The sequence below is a fragment of the Platalea leucorodia genome, assembly GCF_965183815.1.
Source record: "Platalea leucorodia genome assembly, chromosome: Z".
Classification (NCBI taxonomy): Eukaryota; Metazoa; Chordata; class Aves; order Pelecaniformes; family Threskiornithidae; genus Platalea; species Platalea leucorodia.
The window spans coordinates 32,456,917-32,479,596 of NC_138858.1; the positions used below are offsets into that span (position 1 = coordinate 32,456,917).

The 22,680-nt window shown below is 36.9% G+C and overlaps 1 protein-coding gene across 1 annotated transcript in view; it reads left to right on the forward strand.

Moving 5' to 3' along the window:
* Positions 1 to 22,403, forward strand: part of KDM4C (lysine demethylase 4C) — a gene marked incomplete at its 3' end in the record, with an annotated part of 291,227 nt that extends 268,824 nt beyond the window's left edge. Inside the window, exons 19-22 of the mRNA XM_082335703.1 lie at positions 998 to 1,168; positions 16,893 to 17,012; positions 20,941 to 21,033; positions 22,227 to 22,403. Coding sequence (XP_082191829.1) covers positions 998 to 1,168; positions 16,893 to 17,012; positions 20,941 to 21,033; positions 22,227 to 22,403 — 561 coding nt within the window. The remainder of the gene's footprint in view (positions 1 to 997; positions 1,169 to 16,892; positions 17,013 to 20,940; positions 21,034 to 22,226) is intronic.
* Positions 22,404 to 22,680: the final 277 nt, after the last annotated feature.

Genomic DNA, 22,680 nt, shown 5'->3' on the forward strand with positions numbered 1-22,680 from the left:
AAAGTCACAATAACTCACTTTTGCATAAACAAATGGACCTTTGTGAGGTAATGAATAGACAGTCAGGATCATAAGAAAGAAGTGTCTTCCTTGTGTTGTTAGGATGAGAAGCTCTTGATTTTATTTTTCCTGGTGAAGAAGGTTGCTTTTTAAGTGGAAGGTTCATGGGGATACACAGGTTGGGAGTTGAGATGTAACAGCTGTCTGCATCATGTCAGCTTCTAAGCATTTGCTCACTTACAAGGTTCCATTTTTTTTTTTTAATTTATAGAATCCATCAAGCAGTTGTTGATGTAGAATTTTTGCATAGTTTAACAAACCCTGCTACTCTTCTGATTGACATAACTAGCTCTGGGGAATTAAAAGTGAGAAATGAAAAAAAATTATTGTTGCTGACTTACTACATAAATAACTGATGAAGAGTGGTCAATGTTGTCTGAAGTTTTAAAGCAAAAGTTCTGCACAGTATGAGTTAAGAAGTTACTCATATACACTGCTGTAGACAGCTCTGACAAGAACAGGATATACATTTAGTTATTGCATCCCATTCAGCAAATTAAGCAATTATGTAGAATCATACTGAAATCCAGTACTTAAAAATCCCATCATTTAAAACAATGCAAGACCATAGTCTGGGTTCATCACATCTTACCTCTTCAAGCAAATTCTACAAATTATTTGACAAATAAAATTTACAAATATTGCTAATAGTGTATTACTGATCTAATGTAGGATAGTTAGAAGGCATCAGTTGCAAAAAAATTTTTGACTGTTGTGAGTTGTTATTCTTCAGATGTCATTTGTTTTCTCATAAAATGCAGAAGCTTTGTATGTTAAACAAATTTGTGTGATCATAATTGGAAGGAATGATTTTGCATTTGAAGTTTTTATATTGAGTGGTGAACTGTTATCAGTTCTTTTTGACACTGATAAATTTCCAATGAGTAAGCTGGTATTTTAAAATTACTTTTTCTTTTAAATTTTTCCTTTCTTCAAGAGAGCCAAAGCATGTGAGAAGGCCATTACAGTTGGGCAGACAGTCATCACGAAACACAGGAATACACGATACTATAGTTGCAGAGTCATAGGAGTGACGTCTCAACTTTTCTATGAAGTCATGTTTGATGATGGCTCTTTCAGTCTGGATACATTTCCTGAAGACATTGTAGTAAGTACTTTGTCAGATACCTGTTCTTTCTGCTTTGTTTTGTTGGGTTTTGGTTTTTTTGTTTGTTTGCCTTTTTTTTTTTTTTTTTTTTTTTAAAGTAGAGAGTTGGAACCTCTTGAACTACTTTTGACCTTGAGGGATAATGTCTTAATATTCAGTTCATGTTTGTTACTTTTGCTGCTGAGAATGATTATTTTCTAATGGGCTTCCAAACCTTGGTTGTTCTAATTAGTCTTTGCCATTTGACCAAATGAATCAAGAGTAATCTTAGAAAATCTTTTAATTAAATAAGAAATACGTATTTAATAACAGATATGAGAGAGGGAATTCCATATATCCTTCTCTGTCTCTCAGAGATAACTTGCAAAAATTCCTTGCAGAATAGAAAAGTCCTGCTGTAATGGAAAGAATAGCTCTCAAGAATCTGTTCTAACAACTTGTTTACACCTTCTGATATTTAGTTTGTGAGATTAAATTATTAATGATAAAAATCATCAGGGAGAAGAATGTGTAGTTTATTGCATTTCCAAAAAGCAATTCGCGTTTTGATTTCCCTTATGCACTTACATAAACTACCATGTTTCTCAGAAATGTTAAGGAGCACATATGAACAAAATTTGCAAACAACTGGGGAAAGATTCTGTTTCCCTCCACATTTGCAAGGAATACTTTGGATGTTAACCTTTGTTGTGTTCATCAGGTGCTGCTTGACGTCTTTCTCACAATATGACTCTAATCCTTGTTTACCTTCATGCTCCTCTGAGTCTTTCTTGTGCTGAACTGATATTTTTGGTGTACCGCCTGCTAATAATCTCTAAACGTTAGAGCCTTCAGTGAACACTGGTATGCAAAAGTGCTGTTTGTTGCAAGATCACTTTTCACTTAGCCCTGTGTCCTGTTCTGTATGTGGAGGGGCAGACTCTGGCATGCGCAGTGGTGCAAAAAAACACACACTTTGCAGCTCAAGGGGCACAACCCCTAGGAACACTCCATATTCTTCTACTGTGAAAATCTTTGAGCTGTTCTGTTTTCTGCAGGCCTGTTTTCCTGGAAGTAGCATTAGCTGACAGATACATCAGTGGAAATGATACTGTTGTTCTTAGAAGCTTCTTAGTTATTGAAAAATCTGATGCATTTTGAAAATACAGTATTTGAAAGGGAACATTTCAGAGCCGTGTATGGGGATTGAGCTGTTTACCTCCCCCTGGTCTGAATAGAAGACAGTCAGCAAATCCCTCTTACATGTCTTTGAAAATTTATCCTTTAATTCGAAACACTCCGAAAGGCTCCATTAATGATCAAAGACATTCTGATTTCGGATGATCATGATATTAAGCAAATGTGGTTGTATTGTTATTAGAAACCCCTCTTTTGTGTGTGCCTGCATCAAAGATCTGGTAAGGCAGAGATGAGAAACTGCTTGCTGCCCTGGTGGGGTAGTCTGATCTGGAGCTAAGAATAAATGTAATCAGGTCTGGATATGCCTCAGTGCTTCACCGATAGTGGATGAACAACATATAATTGTTTGATGGAAACACCAAACGAATTTCACATTCCTTAGAGAAATCTTGTTGTGTTTCCATTAGATAATATACCTGAAGCAGTTACTGGAAGGGAAAAAAAAAATGTTTTTTCTTCTGCCTGGACTAAAACTTGCTAATCCATGCAATGTGCGTATCAGGTGTTAGTGCCGCTGGGAGGACTTATTCATCAAATCTGGTGTGAAAGCAATGTTGCTGCCTATTGAAGAACTTATTTTTCTAATCTGTTTTCACTTTTCAACTAGCTCACAAAGATAGCAGGAGCTTTCTGCTTTTCCAATATGTGCTGAATCCACTACATAATTTCAGCTCAGCTCACAACAGACCACAATTCCAATGTTCAGACACAGTTATTTATTTTTAAGGAGGAAAATAAGGAGCAGGGAAATTTCAGTCTCAAAGCTTCATGAAACTCTGTTTGTGTGTAAGCATTCAATAACTATCAAAGCAGGGTATACATTGTTCTTTTCTGCTATGTATTTTTCTTTTTTATTTCTCTATATCAGTGGGGGCTTTTTTAAGTGTAGGTGTTAGATATAGGCATAGCTATATAGATTTTGTATTTCAAGCTTTTGCTTGGGTACTATACTTGATTTCTACCTTGTCAGAATTTCTTAGAATAATCATTCCTCAATTACAATGTTTAAACCCATTAGCTAGCTTGTTGATGTGCTAACCAGTCAGCTTTCCCTCAACCCAGCAGGTGTAAGAGGGTGCAAAGAAGTATATGGGTACAATTTTTTGCTGGAGGAAACAGCAGGACAACTTCCTCTGTAAGTCATGGAAAGACTGCAGTGAGGGGGATAGTACGTGATATCTTAAAGGAGGTGAGATGACAGCTTTAGCAGTTAGTTTAACGACGCATGCACAGAAGTGGGGAGTGAATATGGTGCACTCCTGAGTAACTGCTACCAACAGACAGCATGTATGTGTGCCACTTGCCACTTGAAGGGTTTATATTCTGTAACTTGTCACACAGCCACTAGCTCAGCACCAGGAGGAGTACCGTCCTACCCAACAGGCCAGATGTCAGTTTACAGATTATGCATCAAGAAATGTCTCAGTTCTTTGTCCTGCTCATTTAGGAAGGGTGTCCCACAGTTCCTTTTTTTTTTCTTTTTTTCCATGTTAGTACCTGACGGACATATCTCCACTGGCATATCTTGGCAGTTTGCTGGAAATGAATATTCTGGGTATTTAGCTAGGAGTTGTATTTCTTTCTCAATATATTGTGGCTGTCAATAATACCTTAACAAGTATAATTAAAATATATATATACATATATATGTAACCTGAAATTAAAGCTAAGGATCAAGTTGTTCCCACGTTACCTTATTAAAATCCCAGCTAAACAGGAGGCCTTGCAGTATACTTGGTCAGGGGCAGAAAGGTCCCACCAAATAATACTGATTGCAAGGAAGAGAGGAAAAAAAAAATTGCAGAGCGAAGCATGCTTTGAGTTTGTGGGGAGGTCTGATTACAGGAGAGCTGAGCACACTTCTCCTGAAATAGCAGACATCCTTCCAGGCCACTTGCCTCAGCAAGTGCTGTGGTCCTCCAGTGACCAGTTTACACAGAATTCTTTGCTGTCATGGTTTCACCTTGTGGTTATCAAGCAAACGAGGCGAACAAAAATGAGTATATTTACTCTTGCTGGCATGACATACCCACGCTGTGTTTTAGTTTACTATTAAGTGTATAAATGTAGGGGTTCTCTGTTGAGAAGATAAAGCTGATCTGTGGGTTGTCATGCCCACAACCCAAAATGGACTATACTTATTAAAATCTGTAAATTGAATACCATCCTAAGTGGTATTGTAGCTTACGGAATGCTGCTGTAAATGTTCCTTACAAGCAAGAGCATCTTAAGAGTTGAGGAACTATATTCAGGAGTTCATGAGTTTGTTTTGCAGAACCACATTCTGGTAATTTTCTAAGGTCCCAATAAAATCAAAAAAGCATATTCTTGAAAAAGTGTATATTAGTTTAGGTTAAGACATTCAGACTGAGCTGTCAAAAGCAGGAACAAGAAATTATTTTTGCATGTGTCAAGTTGGTCCATCCAACATCTTGCTTGATTTCTTTTTGTCTACCACCGTTTTTTGAAATGGATGACACCTTACCTGAAAAAAATTCAAGCATGAAAAAAATCCACCAAGCAGTGGATTTTTTAACATACCAACAGCAATACCTGGAATCCTTAATAGAATTATGCGGATACTTATGCAAGTACCTTATTTCAGTAGTGGACCCAAGAGGGCCTTCAGTGTGAAGAGAACGGAGGAGATTAAGCTCTATCTTTCTGTGTCTATCAATACTTTAAATTCACCACTGGCAGGGGAGGGAGGAACAGGGCTATTGAGAACTCTGACAGCCAAAATACTTCACTGAAATTATCACAAAGGCTACAACTTCTTACAGTGTGCACCTAAATTTCACAAAGTCCAAAATTATTATCCTCTGCTTCCTTTGTAATAAAATGGAGCACATTTTAGTTGCCAGTATTTGAAGAAAAACCTGCCAGTATGATAGCAATGTAATTTGAGAAGCAATTAAAAACCAAACCAAACCAAACCAAACAGTTTTCTCAGCCAGGGACCTGCTTTGCAATCCTCTACCTCTGTCCCAGGCCACAAATGCTCACTTTACACCTCTACAAAATTATGAAATGAAAGCTCCAACATCTCATGACCCACACTTTAATGTATACACATACTGTGTGCATAGGCTTGCCAATTATCCTGTCTTTCTTGATGATTTTGGACTCACTGAGATTCTGAATGATCACTCCTGGCCTAGATATCTGGCAGGGGTTTGAAGCTGCATAGGCATTTATAATCTTAAAAGTTCCTCAAGACGAGGTGAAATAATTGGGGTAAAGTACAGGCAAAGGGGTCAGGCTGAATACAGATTGTCCCAAGGACAGTATTATTAGACTAATGAGAGACAGAATGGATTTACTTCATCCTCCTTTGAGATGTAGAACAAATGGGATTTAGCTGGATGGTTTTTCAAAAATTATTTCCTCCACAGGCTAGCTAAAGGGAACATTGGTTTAAAACCATAATGTGCTGTTTTGTAGGTGAGACTTTTTGCATGTGCAGGTTAGAAGAGGTAGGTAGCTCACTTTCAGGGGCCGTGAGTGTCAGTGCTTGGGATGTAGCTTCAAGAACAAAGTCTTACTTCTTTACACTTTGTCTGTGACTACTGACTCTCACTGGTGCAATAAATATGTGTCTGCATATGTCTCTGTGGACACTCAATCAGCTTCTCAATTTCTGTATATGTTAATACTTTTGCTACTGCTTTTGAAAAACCATACTACTTGAACAGTGGACATTAGGAAATATGGGGCTAGCATGTAAGTCTGGACAGTCCATTACTGTCCACCTGGATATTAAAAACAGAAGATTTGGTTGTAGCCCTAGTAATTTCTGAAGGATGCTGTGTTTTTTTGAAAGTATGTCCTACAAACCAGACATATGTAACTTTTCCTCCATCAACCTTGTCTGGCATTATAAATGACTAAACTCCTGACTAGTTTCCAGCATTTTTTCCAGTAGTTTCTCTTCTGTATGCCTTTCTCTCTTTATCTCTTCTGAAAACTGTTTTCTGCTTGTCTACCTGTTCAAATCAAAACTAAATAGTAGTGCTTACCTGCCTCCTTGTATCTGTGAATGATCCATTAGACTTCTGACAGAAAAGAATAGCTTATTGTTCAGTTTTATTATACTGGCATGTAAATCTGTAAAGAATGGCTAAGTAAATTAGAACTGTTGAATTCGCACTCTATATACACTGTAGAGCAATCTATAGATACTTTGGATGCACACCAGTATCGCCATCACGAGCGATTTCTGAGAATGTGAAATAGAAAAGAAATCAATGCATTTCTGAAGGTAGCAAGAGGGTAATTTGTATTTGGTGTAAACTTAGTCAAAAAGTCCTAGGAACTAGTTGTGTGATGTGGGAAAAGAGACCTAATGAATTATCGTAGGTTTAGCAACCTTTTTTTTTATTTCTTAACTGAGACAACATTGAGTTTCTGAGCTGAATAATGCCCTACTCATGTTGGGCTGGCACAATTTTTTTGCAGCATTATAAAATTACCTGCTGTGTAGTTGAACTTACAACTCAGCAGTTTGTATGGTGTGACCACTGATAGACAATTCTGAAAAATTCTGTAAAGAAAGCTTGGGAGCTGCATGACATGTGTCTGAGGAGAAAACTTAGGTTTTCTCTTTTCTCTTTCTCTTTTCCTGGTTAGATAGATTTGTAAAAATTGTGTAGCATTTTGCATTCTTGTTCTGTGAAATACTCCAAGAAGTTAAATATGTATATAGGTTTTGAAGAATTTACTTCAAGTTCATGTGAGCTTAGAAATTTAACACATTTTTGTAACTTGAATTTTTGCACTGTATTTGCAAGCACTGATACACAGAATGCTGTGCTTTGCACATGCAAATCATTGTTTGCATCTTCTGAATACTAACACAAATGAATTCCTGTTTTTAAAACTGCAGTCTTATTAAGATAAATCAAACTTTTTCAAACCCAGAGTTCTAAGGCTTCAGACTGAAGGCTTTTATTCTATTGTTTAGCTCTTGAAACTGCAAAACATCAAAAGATGCAATAGTCTGATTCTAATCTGAGACGTGTATAGTACTATAACCGTATTGATTTAAGTGAGTTACTTTCACTTTACTCCATTATGGAGAACATAAATTATTTTTCTGTGGCTCTTGCTTTTTCTTTGTTTCCTGTTACAGTAGAAAGACAGGCAAACTAATAGATAAGCCTAAAAAATGAATATAGGATAGATTAAAGGCAAATTAAAGCTTCAAATGTAAGTATTATCTTTACTTGGTTTCCTGTGTATGATGTCCTTTCCACTTTATGATGGAATGCTTTACGGATCCTTATCAATAATGATTTTAAGTGAGTTGAAGGTAATGCCCCCACGGCTCAGCAGGAGAAACAAAATGGAAGGTAATCCATTACTTGCAGTTTATGATAAGATGGCTGACTTTGCAGTGGAGCAGGTGAGAGACAGCAATATATTGCAGTGCTTCTTGTGTTTGGAAAGTGAGTGTGCGTCCGTGTCTGGGACCACAACAAGTACAGCCCTCATGAGCATGTGGAGCACGGTGAAATCCCTGGAATTGCACAGGAACCATTGAGATGAGGTGGGACAGCTGGGAGTGTGGGAGGAGTATTATTTCCCCTCCCACCTTTTTTCTGAGGTAACCCAGGAATTGTAGGATTTTCAGATCTGGTAATTTACCCTATGTATTGTATGTTTCAGAAGTAGATTATTTCCAGACCTGCCATGTATCTTCAGCACGGGGGCTGGGGTTGTGTGGGGGGGTGGAGGGGTGGAGAAGGAGCATTTTCCTTCCTGTGTGTTACGTCCTCTGAGGCAGGGGAAGGAGTAGAACATGAGCTGCTCTTTGTACTTGTCTGACTGCAATTGGTTTACTGGGAACTGTAAACCTTTAGACGTTCACCAATATATAGGTGGGCAGAATACAAGGTACTGCTGTAGGATTCAGAGTCTCATCTAACTTTAATGTAAGCATAAGCCAGGGTTTTCTGCTGCAGTAAAGGAGCCTTGTACTTCAGTCAGGCACAGCGAATCAGACATCTTGGTGTCCTTGCCAACTTCACCTTCCTACTGCTGACACTGAGTTTTGTGCCATGAGTATATTGTACCCCAAATTAAGGCTTCCTCAGTGTCCTCTGTGCTGCACCTTATTGTGATGCCCAGTACCACCCTGGACTAAGGTACATTCTGCAATGTGGGTTTGAGTTGTGGCCTTCTGGGCAATTCTGCATCTGTCAATTAGCATTACGCATGCATTTGTGTTATTAATACTTTGCTGAAAGGCAATGTAATGGTTGAAATAGTAGCTTTCTAAGCTGAATGGAAAGTAAGAAATTTTTAGATGTATTCAGGAATGCATGATCCAATTTGTCTTTCAGTTTCCCTTTGGTGAAAGCATATATTCACTTTGGAAGAGAAGATTCAGTAACATTTTAAGGACAACATATTATACATAAATTCAAAGTATTTTTATACTATGCATTCTGTGATCCAAGGCTAAATTTGTTGAATTACAGTAACTATTCTGTTAATCTGGTGATTTCACTGATTTTATACCAATTCAAAAAGAGAATTGCACTCCTGGGAATCAGTCCTGCTCTTTCAAATGCTAATGCACTGTGTAAATTGCTGTTCCTGTTTAGATAAAATTCTGACTGTGGCAAATTAGCTACCACTCTCCTTTTCATTCAAATTGTCTTGGAATGTATGAAACCTAATTTGGTGTTTCTAAAAAATTGTGTTAACTGCTATATACTATCAGCTCCCAAAAGAAAACCACAGTTTGATAGTCTGTTGAGATCAGTGGTTGTTTCAGAGAGTTTCCACAATTTGTTTCTCCACTTCCACTGTAATGGTTTTGGTAGATATATTCACTGTTTGCAGCTGCGGTATGTTATTTGTCAGTATGACAAGCTTTTCTAAATTGGAGGTGTTAGTTGTAATCACATTAGTTGTGCTCCTTATGAAACAATCACTGGTGAGCATGACTGTGGAAGCTTAATCACTAGCACTCATGTTGAAAGTTAATGTTAGCTGAAGTAACGTAGGCAGAGGAGACAACTTGCATTAAGTGCCTTTGCAGAATGGCCTTGGGAACATTGAAGCTCCATCCTCAGGACTGTTCAGAGGTGCCTTTCCTACTTTGCCACAGCAGTTTTTTTCTCTCCTGGGTCCGTACAGCAAGAGCTAACTCTTCCTGCCAGCGTGGTCACCCCATGCTTAGTCCTGCACTCCTTCCCTTTCAAACCATCTTCAGCTGGTTTCTGTCAGTACAGAGAGTACTATCTCATGGTAGGTACCGTAGCAGCAATGAAGTAGGATAGTAAATTTAACTCAGGTCCTAATTTAAGGGGGAAATTTAGAAACGACTGCTGCAGTTCAACTACAGTCAGCGAGAGGACCATTTTTGTGCGAAAGAGCAATAATTAGGTCTGGATTTTCCCTACTTTTTCATGTTGTGAATCTGGGGACTAGAAACCCACTCAAAGTCTTATCAGTGAAAATCAGATGTAGTTAGTGTGTTTTGTCTGTGTTGTGAGAAGTAACCATTAATTTTGTGATTAATACCAGAATGGTTGTTTGCTATAAATTGACATGAACGTGCTATGAACTGAATTTGCTGTGAAATGAATTTCAGTTTCTCCAAAACAAGAAGATAGAGGTGTTGGTTATTCAGTTTTGGAGACCATGAATGGATTTTAAATTATTTTTCAGAAACCATGGAATTTCTAGGATAAAAGCCCAAATGGGTCGATATTATGGCTTGCTCTGTGCAAATTGTGGTTAGATAGACTAATACTAAGGTCTGAGCCATTCTTATAGATTTAAGCAATGCAGGAGATGACAGAAAATGGACAGTTTCTATTTCACAGTTTGATTTTAACAGTATGTATAAATTTACAAACAAACACAAGATGGGTGATAGTAAAAAAATATGTAGATACACAGGATAGGCAGGCCAGGTTTATTGCAATTACAGAGTCTGATTTAGCTCTAGTTCGTCTTTTTGTATCTGTTTCTCTTTGATCTTTGAAACCTCGGGGCTAGATTATCAGCTTTCGGCCTGCCAGGAGGAGGATTACAATATTGTACCATGGCCCCTGTGCATCAGGGATGGAACAACGTGGAAAGGATCTGTACCACCAGGCACATTATGGGGCTGAAGCCAGGCTGCTGCTTACCTCTGCCTTTTGCCATTCCTTCTTGCCAAGTTGCATGACAACAACATAGTGGGATTCACAAGAACCCTCCAATACAGAAAGCCGCAGCAGCACAATGAAATGGATTCTTATACACAGCCTTCCTGCAAGACTGCTGTTGATTGTTTTCAGTATGTCTTCCTAGAGGGTTTTGATGTCGTATGATACAGAAATAATAAGTAACTTCAAAGGCTGAAAAATACATTCAGCTGAACTAATAGTTACAAATACTAGTCTGAGCTAACATTTAAACTGTCTTTAAACTCAGAGCATCCCAGGAAGAATAATGCCAGTCAGGTTCTGTGTATATTTATACTATTGTACAATTTCTGTGCATTCATTCTGTCGCTGCATTACAGAGCTGTACAGCAAAAATAGAAGTACACAAAACCTGTTGCAAGAGCCACACTTAACCACTTTAGCCCTCTATTGTTCATGTCAATTATACCATCAATGGTATTTGACAATAATTTGAATAAACAATGAGGCATTTTGTGCTTTGTTTTGGAAACAAAGCAAATCATCAAGTAAAACCCAGGAGTGTCAAGGAGATGCAGAATTTTTTGCTAAGTGACATTGAGAAAAATGCTGTAATTTGAATACAGTTTAAACAAATAAATATATTTTATTTTGAATACAGTCTAAACCATAGTGATTTGAAAAATAACAGATCTCAGTGCTGTGTCTGCCAGTTAAACAGATAAACAATTCTATTAGTGTTGGGGACAATAAAATGGGAGTTTCTGTGGTTGTTCATGGGATAGGGGCTGGTCAGTTAGTCACTCTCCTAAAGAAGGAGGTGCCAGCCTAATTATGTTTGCTGTCTTGGTTAATACCTGATGACAGTTTGATACTCCATGTTGTGGATTTTGTAGAGACGCCCTCATGGGAAATGGGTAGAAGAAATGTTACAGGTATGGTAGATTTGAAAATTATTTAATAAGTTCCAGAAGAGTGAAATGGTTCAGAAAAGAAAGTGGCTACTCTGCATGTCTAACAAATTAAATTATGCCAGTTTATGAATGTAAACCTCAGGTTTGTAATACAGTGCAGCTATAAGGGAAAAAGTTATGCTTATTCAGATGGGTTAGTGGTGAATAAGAGTAAACTTCAAGAATGAACGACTTGCGGACCATATTCCCACTTAATACTGCGTACCATAGACTCATTTTTCTTCAATATCTTTCCAAGTTTTTGGCCTTATTTTTTTATACATGGAAAAAGAAATCTCAATCTTCATTGTATTGTTATATATATTTATGAATGTTTTAGGGCTATGTTCAGGGAAAACTGGTCTCCAGTAATATTCATCAGCTTTAGAGGAGGGTCTTCAGACTGTTACTTATGGATTGCAAATGTCTTTTACCTCGCAATGTTTCGTTCTCTTCCCTGTTAAGCCCCTTGTAGGAGCACAGCTGCGAGAACTGAGGTTTTAGTAATCTTCCACAGAAAATATTCTGATCTCATCAAAATGGAGATTGATTTCCTTTGTCCTAATAGGAGAAGTTGCACAGAATGCTCATGCAAAAGTATGAGTGGGAGGCAAAAGCAGCTTTTAAAACAAGGCATACTAGTCTGGGTTATCAATTGAGGGACCGAATAGGGGACCTTCATCATCACAACTCTTCTGTCCTCTCTTGAGTCAGGGTAGGATCACATCATCAAAACAATTAACAACAGCCACATGATCTGACAAAGTTGCCCCTTGATTTGAATAGACACACATTGGCATTTTTCTATTTGAATATGATTGTTTTCTAGCAACAATTTTAAATATTTGACTACTGTTGGGTTTATACTTCCTCTAAAAGGTGCCATATGGGCTGCATTTTCCTCTTTTCAAACAAATTCTTGAGATACAAAGAACAATGTTATTGCTATGATATTAAATACAATATTAACCTTTATGACCATTACTTTAAGTTAAAGGAGTTAATTGATCCTGTCTTCACCAGTCACGTTCCACATTCACCAAAGACTGAATCAGATTTGGAAGGATATGATTCCATTTAAGCTCCTGAAAGATCAAACATTGAGGTATAAGCTGACTGTTGAAAGGCAGAACATTGTACAAGCTAATGGAAAAATTTCCCTGCTGCTAGATTCAGGAGGAACAAAGTGGTGGGGGTTTTGTGTGTTCAGAATATTCAGAAATGTTGTTGAGAGCTTTTTGCTTTTCATGTATTGAATCTGAAAAGAATTTTTTTAAAAGTGTTATTAAATAATGTATTGCAGTCTCTAGGTCTTTTTTGTTCAGCTGCTGCCTTCTTCACTGGGGAAAAATCCCTCAAACTGAAAACTTTATGCTCACATATTCTACTTTGGCCATTCCAATATTTTCCTTTCCAAGTTTTCCTCTCTATCTAGCTTTCTGTCAGACCAGAGACTCTGTAAATTAACGTTGGCTGATATTTGTAGCTACAGAATAATTTCATCCTTTTCTATTACAGTCTTGACATGAAAGACTACAGTATCCTTTCTACTGTCAATTTGACTTGTAAGCTTTTTTTTTTGCCAATGCCTGAAGATACGAGCCAGTTTAGCCCTGTTGACTTCGAGGATTGCACCACAGAGTTTTCTATTTCCTCTGAATTCACTAAAGATACTTGTTTTCAGTGTGGCTCTTTTGGATCAAACCTAGAAGTCAAAGGCTCTTATATTCTTATCATTTTGAAAATAATTGTTGAATTTGAAATAATCTGATTTAATAACATAATTGGCAGGCAAAACATTGTCAAAATAAAATTGTAGGTATCCAAGGAACATCTGTTTCTGACAGTTTTGGAGAATAGTCTCAATAGTTCATAAGTTCATCTTAGACCAGAATATCTATACTTTTTAGCCTTGATTTAGGAAAGTGTTTGAACTTTTTTTTTTTAAAAAAACTTTTTAAAAATTTAAAATATTTTCTTCAGGTGTCAGTGGCTGTATTCAAATTATGGGAATCTTGCAATGTTTCACAGTTCCTGGATTCAAGTGCATGCTTCAGGTGCAGATTTCCTCCCTTTTTTTTCTTAGTGTGGCTCTACAGTTGTTCCTAGTCTGTGTCAACCATCACCACCCTGCCACTGCAGCTGGATTTGCTACTTGCAGCTGTCCAGACTTAATGAACCAAAGTATTATTCATCCTCTGTGGTAAAAACAAAGGAATATCAGAAGAGACAAATAGCAAAAATGTCTACTTTATCTGTAGGGCTGTACACAAGAATTCCTTAGTGACAACATAGGAGACAAACCCAGCATTTCAACATATTTTTCCAACATCTATTGTGAATGGATTGCTTGCTTTTTTAGTTCAATGCACATAATGAACCCCAAAATGAATGTTTCTGAAACCAGAAAATGCCACCTGTAATAAACAAGAAAAGTTTAAGAATTATTGTTACTTACAGGTATTTTCTCATAAAGAAAATTTTGAATGGCTGTAAAGCTAGCATTGATGAGACCATATCTGGAGTGCTGTGTCTAATTATGGGCTCACCTGTGCAAGAAGGATGTGGACATACAGGAGCAAATACAGTGAAAGGATATGAAGGTGATGAAGGGACAGATGGAGCATCTGTCATATGAGGGGAGGCTGACAGAGCTGGGACGGTTCAGCCTAAAGAACAGTAGACTCAGGGGAATCTTATCCAAGTGTGTAGATACCTGATGGGGGAAGTACAGAAGGTGGAGCCACACACTTCTTAGTGGTGCAGAGTGACAGGATGGAAGACAATGGGTACCATTTGAAATACAGGAACTTCCTTAACATGGATTTTTTCTTCACTTAAGAAAATACTTTTTCACTGTGAGAGCTGTTGAATGCTGGACTAGTTGCCCAGGGAGGCAGTGAAGTGTTCATCCTTGGAGAAGAACATGTCCCTAATCAACCTTCTGTAGCTGACCATGCTTGGACCTGGGGCTCTGAGTTGTGAAACTGCTGGAATGTGAAACTGGACACTTAAATGAATAGGCTTTTCAGTACAAATAGACATGATTTTGTCCATTTGTATGAAGAAGAAAATATACTATGTAATTGCATGGGAAATGTACATGGTTTACAAGCTGAATGTAGGTTGAGCCCACACTCTATGTTATTTACAGCTGGTGTATGGGAATGTTGAAGGATTACCATATATTGATCTCTGACTTTTCATTATGTGACTGAGAAAAGTGAGGCTGTATTTTTGCAATTTTTTCAGCCTAAGAAATGGGTCTAATAATTCCCCAGAATAAAATGGTGAGACTTATTTCTGCAGTAAAAAAGAATCTCTAAAATGGTTATGTAATATAAAAATAAAAGGTAGGAATTCAGGTAGAAATTAGCAAAAACTATTTAGTACAGGTTTCCCAAACATTGTTCCATAGACTAAGACATTGTGGTGATACATGAAGAATGGCATTGTTATTTGTCTAGTTATTTGCATGAGAACTCTAATTTTCCATATGAGCAATTCCATTAGCTATCCTAGAGAAGCTGTGAGATTTTTTTTCTTGTGCAAGGTGCAAAGGGAGCAATTCATGCTGGGCTTTTGTTCTTGGAAAATTAATGTTTGGCTTGACATTGTTGATAGATTGCTTGTTTTCAGCGAATTTGCTGTCTTCCATGGTGCATTTTAAAGTTTGGTTCAAGACACTTAGCGAAGAATCCTTTTTGCACTTTAGCAATAAATAGTTAGAGGAAGAAGTGTGATAATGACAATAACCATCTTGACAGTCACCACTGAGGATAGAGTACTAAAAGTATAGTCTCATTTAATTTATAGTCAGAGCTATGATAATATTTAGCAATCCCTGTCCCCTGAGAAGTCATAATTATTCCACTGTTGGAAAGTAGGCAGCAGCCATCCTTTCGCCCTGCCTCTCCTGGAAATACCGGGAGGGGTAATACAGTAGTGTCAGCTACTACCGCAAATATATGGTGAAATTGAAAGGCTATATCTTTCTGTGTCTGTCACAGCAACCATTGCCAGGCAAACATGCAGGGCATATTTTAGAGCTGTCCCCTTGGCATAGCACCTGAGAGATGACAGAGACAGTATTGTCATGTAGGAAAGTGTGTTTCTGTGAAAATCCAGCTTTTCACTTTTATGTGTTGAGTCAAATTCATGGATTAAGATACATGTGATTAAAAATAGTTTATAAAGCCTGGATTTGGCTAGCATGATATTATAAAAAGATCGCCTCCCAGTAAGGATCACTGTGGTGCATTTTTGGTGCCACGTTTTGAGTTCTTTGTCATGACGATTGTTGGCCTCTGTTGGAAGTGAACTGTTGAGCACAAAAATACAATATTTTTGTAAATTATTATGTGTAAATCTGAGACTTTGAAAATGGTAATAGTATTGCAGCAAACTGAGATAATGCCAGGTCCTGCAGGACCTTGTCACTGAGTCCTTGTACCTGAGTCCTTCACTGTATCTTTTCCCAGTCTAGACCTCTTAGCAGTGAGGTCAGGTAACGTGGTCACTGAGTAGGTCCCCTCACACCTAGGAGAATACCACTAAATTACCGCTAATTTACATGACAAGTCTTGTGATGTAGTCGGTACAAAGTATAGATGCCTTTGTGGGGGTGAGTATTTGGCAGAGAGCTTCCAAAGAATTGGTGAGCACAGACCTGACATGATGCTTTTCTGGTCCTTCCTGTATTTCCTCATTTTGACAGCTGTTATTACAGGTGTGTGGTCAGTGTGCACTGCAAATTTAGGTCATACTGAGCCATATGGAAACCATAACAAGGATTTGTTGCAACTAGTGTAAGCTGTGCTGGTCTGACAAGCTCAACAAAGTCTGGCAGAAAATTTGGCCAAAACACAGGAAAAAACCTGCTTCATATCTTCTGGGGAAAAAAAAAAAAAAAATCCCACCTAATTCTTCTTTGTAAGCATTTTTATTTTTTCAGTGTTTCTCCATCAGCTAAGCAAAGAACTCATTGGCATTCTCACCATTTATAGTTTGATCCATCAGGGTATGTTTCAGTAGGCAAAGTTAGCGTATAGAAAAAATGTGTTGTGATTAACAAGACATGAGTTACTTGAATATGTAAAAGAGAAAGTGTTACACATAGTGCAATTGCACTTTAGTGATCTTTATTTTCAGTGTGTGACGGAAATTAATTTTGTGGGAAATGTATCACAGTTGCTGATAGCTATCTGATTTATCCATATGTTGCCTTGCCAATGCAGCATCAAGCTGTGAAGAGAGTGTTTCTTTGGTCAGTATTTCATTTTCATAAAGACTAAAAGTATCTTCTGTTAGCCCATTAGCAGGATTATAAAACTTGAAACACACATTGTAATAAATCTCCTCCAATTACCAAGTTGTAAAAAGCAGCTTACTGGTAATTTCAGTGTAGTGGCTCACTCACTGATTTGAGAATCCGTCCTTTGTAAATAGAGCAGAGATTGCCTAAGGCTGGGCCCACCTGCAGAGGGAGAGGTTGTCCAAGTGAAATGGCCTGATGGAAAACTGTATGGTGCAAAGTATCTGGGAACAAACACAGCTCATATGTATCAGGTGAGTGTCTGTATTTATTACCATGTGCTTGTTTTTCAGATGTCTTTATTGCAAATTGCTCATTTGGCTCTAGCATCGGAGTGGCCAGATGCACCTTCAAAGCTGCAGAAGGCTGGAGTGTGGACTCTTATTGTAACTGCTAATGCATTTAAACTAATAAATAAAGCTGTCTAAACCATTAACAAGTGCTGTGCACTCTTAGGGAGCTGAGGTTTCACCTGCTCTTATAAAATCAAGAAAATGGCTTATTTAGTAAGAACTCAGGTGAACAGGTGGAACATTAAGATTGAAAGATAACATTTGTTATTTTCTCCAGGTTATTTACTTTTATTTGTTGTCAGGTAATTATAAAATTAATGATATAAAATTAAGTATTGGTGTGTGACTACAATGAACCTTAGGCATTTCATAAAAGGATGTAAGGGAGGACAGTAAAAAGAAGAGCGTAAATAGCCCCACTTTCATTTGTCTGAGGCACTTTTGAATTAATTAACACATAATCTAAGGAGCATTTTATCCTCAGCAAAGGCAAAAGGGAACTGAACACTGTAGGCAAGGCTAAAAAGCTGACTTCTGATTTCAGAGACACAATAATTGTGTTTTTATGTGCTTGCCTTTGAGAAAAATCAGTCAGCAGCTTTGAGTACCCAAGTGAATGGTAGAAACTGCAATAAAACAATTACAGTAATAATAGTACTTCTGAAAGAATGAGAATATAGGTACATTTCATTTATATATATATAATCATTTTCACTTATGTAACTCTATTCATCTGAGGGCCTCACATTACTTTACAAAAATGGCAAATTTACTATTATATCTGTAGATAAATTAAGGCACAGGGAGGCTAAATGACTTGCTGCGTTGACCTTCTCACTTTGCCAATGACTTGCAATCGAACTCAAGTCCTCAAATGCCTGATCCCTTGAGCTAGTCTCTAAATCTTACCTCTTCCCTTATATTTAGCAGCTGTGTTATATTGTGAAGGTGAAAAGTTCTTTACAAAATATAAGGATTATTGTTCTATAGTAACATTAATCTTCAAATAATTTAATCTTCTGAACAGCTGGTCCTCTGAGGAATACTGTGAGGTAGATTAGATGAATGTTGTTATCTTTCATATTTGAAGGAATCTGACATAGTCAAAACAAACTTCTTTGTCTTATTTTAGACCTCTGGGACAACATGATGAAACCAGTTTTGTTTAAGGAAAATGGATTAGCATGCAGAGGTTTGGTAAGGTTTGGAGTTCCTCAGCATAACACTTGAGGGAGATTACTGTAAACTGCCTTGTAACAACCCCTATCATGGGGGAAATAGCAAAAATTAAAGATTAGAGGGAGATCAGATTGCACTACGTAGGATTTTGGAGACAAACAACTATTTCAATCTGTACTGTAGGATGGGAGAGGAGGCTGCCACAACGTGGCCACAGGTTACAGAAAGTCTGTGACATGGAGGGTGCAAGGCTAACTTCAAGACACGTTAGTAGTTCTTCCTCTAGTCTTTCTACACAGCCGGTCTGAAAGCTCTCAGGACCCATGCATACGCACACTCCATTCTTCTTCTGCATTGTGAGATGTCTGCTGCACCTTTGAGATTCTCTTACCAAGTCTTTTGTGTGATCTTTTAGCTGGTACGATGAAAGGAGGCACTGAAAAGGATTCTCTGAAATGAGTATTATGATCTAATAAGGCAAATCTGTTTTACTTGGATAAATCTGAATTTCCTTCATATTCATGAGACAATTGTACTGAATGTGACAGTACTTGTGCATGCGGGAGCTATGACACAATGCACCAGAATTTGTGTCATCCAGTTTGACATTTGCCACCCAGTATCCTACACCATACCTAAGCAGAGCTGTATATGCCAAATGAAGCAGGTGTTCAAGTGAAATTGTTAATGTAATCTACTTTTGATTTCTTGATCATTTTTGATATTGACATTCACTATTTATTTTTCGGTCTCATTTGAGAATATTAAATTATCCATTCACTCTATTAATTGCTTTCTAACAATTTCAGGTGGCCCTTTAATTTATGATGTCCTGATAAAAGAAAATCTCATGGAGAGAATAACACACTACACAGACACAGTACAGCAGCAGAAGTCCAAATAAAATAACTTGCTGGATAAAATTGACAATTTGAAATGTAGTATCTGCAGTCTGAATTAAATTGGAGCTATTAGAGATGGTGGGTTTATATTTTGCATGAATCATGATACTACTGAAAGTCTTAGATGAGCTTTTGTTGTGTTTGCCTTTAACACTAGGCAAATTTATTTCCAGTGTGGTATGCTGAATTATAGCTGAAGAACTTCCAGTTACTCTTCATTGTAAATGTTCAATATATTTCATACTGCAAGCATGCCAGATTCTGTGGTATGAAGCAGTTGCCTCCTGCTGCACACTACCAGTAAAAACAAAAAAAAAATGCCCATTCAAGAGGTGATTTTCTGATCGCATGGAGCTGTCAGAGTTCATTTCCTGACCAGTTCTTTCACCAGTGATGCAAAAAACATTATTACCAACTGTATTATGCAAAAACATATTACCAAATGTACTGTGCAGTAAGGAGCAGGAATAGCAGAAAGGCTCCTGCATCCTGGTGAAAAATACCTAAATTGACATAATTTTATTAAACAAGCTTAAGCCAAATTGACCTTTAAGTTCCTCTAACATAGTACTAACAGACTAGGTTTATGAGGTTAGTAACAGGAACATAGAGGAGCAAGGATGACTTCTGTGACTTTGTTATCCATCTGTGCTCTGTAGATTTTAAATACATTCCAGATTTGCGCATCCCTGTTAATTGCTGTTAAAAAAATTGCTTTTAAAGAAGTTAATAGTTCATAGATCTGTACCCTGGCTTTTGAGAATGGATATACTATATCGGATTTTTCAGCTGTTCATAATTAATCTGACATACTCAGTCATGGCAAGGTTTTAATTTGAACCTACAAAACTCAGCCTATTTACAAGCTCAAGTGCGTGATTTTTCAGTTTTATGTATAATAATACTTTTGATAAGTTAAGGTTTTCTTATGTTTGTATTTGGGCTTATTCTTCCAGCCTAAGATTGTTGTTGTCATTCACATGGTCTTATTAAGTCACCTAAGGATGTGGAATGGGACTTCTTTTAATTTTATACCAAACTTTAGAGTATCATTTCTGTGGGAACTAAAACAGCAGTCATAGGTAATAGCTGAAATTCAGAATTGTTAGATGAAGTATTAAAAAAAAAATCTGCAGCTACTGAAAAAGCTTAAATGCTTCAAAGCCTCAGCATTTTAACATTCCCCACACCTAGTTACATTTCCTTTCTCATTTTCTGCAAACGGGGTTCATGTTGGATTAAATCTAAACCTAAGCATGATAAAGCTTTTCATCTTCTGAACAGAGCATTTTAAAGAAATTCCATCAGATTCAATAAAATTCTGTTAACTGGTATTTCCTTAGTTGTCACTCATACTTTCTTTCTTTTGACATGGTCTTCCTCAACCTTGAAGCACAGAATGTTAAAATTAATTTTTTATTTATTAGAAGCAAGTAAAAAAAATGAGAGGCAAATAAAAATGACATGAAGACATTTTAATATGTCACTCCTACAAAATAATGTTGTCTGTGTTGTTACTGCTTGGCATTACTGATCTAATAAATTTTTCTTTATTATATAATTGTCAGTGTTGATTTTGAAGTCTCTTTGCTTAGATATTATTTTCAACTTATGAACATGTTGCATTTCCTAAGAAATAATATTTTTTATGTTTTATCCTAATTTTACCTTCCTAAAATAGATAGCAAAATATTTTCTATATAAATCTGCTGTGTTTGCATGTATATTTTTGTCTGGAGACATTCCCAGAAACTTCCTGTGAGAGTTAAATTATGATTTTATTTTTAAATACCCATTTTTTCAATTAGGTTGAGTTTGAAGATGGTTCTCAAATAGTAATGAAGAGAGAAGAGATCTATACACTAGATGAAGAGCTTCCTAAGAGAGTAAAAGCACGTTTTGTGAGTATTTGCTGATGATAACTTTATAGTGTATATATATATATGCTCAAAATGCCAACAACACTATCCTTGACTTTATTCTGGATTTTCAGTTTAAATTGAACAAATGTTTTGTGAAGCCTGTACTAATATGACTGGCTAAATCAGCATAACAATTAACACAAGCGTCCATTTGCTAGTGAGAATGGTTAGTTGTTCTTCCAGTACAGGCAAATGCTGTTGTCAAACATAATTCTTTTCTCCTAAAAGGGACAACTTCTAGGAGTTGTCAGATCATCAATTATCAAGTTAGTAAATATTTAAACTGACAGACATTCTGTTCTTTCAGTATGCTTATAATGTATATACTTTTTAAAAAACTTTCCAAGTTCTCAGGGCTTTGTGATTTTAAAAGCATTGAATTTAATAAAAATGCAATTAACTTGTTGTAAGAAACAAAGTGCCTGATCAGAACTCATTAATGTCATTGGCAGGACGCATCAGCATTTCACTAGTCTTTGGTTTAAAACCAAATTTTTTAAGTTTCCTGCAGTTTCAAACAATATCCACTACCTAGTTGTTTATGTGTATGACATGTGGAAAAGCGTTGAGGTTCATAAAGAGCATAACACTAAAAGGTTGAAAAGGGAGAGTTCTGCCATACAGTTGTTGGAGGAGACAAGACGACTGCTGTTACCTGTCTTTGTCATTAATGCTAAATATTGTGCAACTCAATCCATTACCAAGTGTACAGGTTTCTTTTCAGAGGTCCATGCCATAGTACCTTGCACTTAAAACTTTTCTAAATAACACAAAGTGGTGGATAATACTTGATACTGCTAGAATCAAACCTGTCCAACAATTGCATTACTTCCGTGTTGCTGTTCTTCACCTTGAATTAAGAGTGATTATGTGACCTCTGGATAAAATCAAAACTAACAACTGGTGTTAGTCACATGTTTCTAGGGAAAAAGACAAAACAGACCCAGAGAATTAAATGATGAGTAGTACATGCAAAATTTGGCAAAGTAATTTATTATTATTATTAATATTTAGACATTTTCCTGAAAACGGTTGTAGCTGCATAATCAGTAATGTAGCTAGCTTCATATGATCTAGTGAAATATATGTGTGTTTCCATGTAACTTGTCTAAAATATATCAGAATATGATGGCCTGTATGAAGCTGTATGTGTAATTAATGTCTGGTTTTAGTCTACAGCCTCTGACATGAGATTTGAAGACACATTTTATGGAGCAGATATTATTTTGGGAGAGAAGAAGAGGCAGAGAGTATTGAGTTCCCGCTTTAAGAATGAATATGTGGATGATCCAGGATACCGCACCTTCTTAAAAAGCTCGTTCCAGAAGAAATGTCAGAAGGGGCTATAAAAGAACAAAGAGAGAGAGAGAGGGATGTTGATTAAAAAGCATGCAGCACTATTTGCAATTGGTTTCGGTTTAATTGAACGCTCTGTTTTACAATGAGCTAATCCATACACCAGCCTTGTAAGCTGAAGTATTTGAGTTCTGGTTTCTTCAGTTAATGTATTAAAGATTTTGTAATGTTTTACATTATGAAATTAAGGGGGAAACCAAGTAAGAGTAAGAGGGATTACACAGTGATATGCTGAAGAAAACTTCCAGTCCTGCTTGCATTGAAATAAAT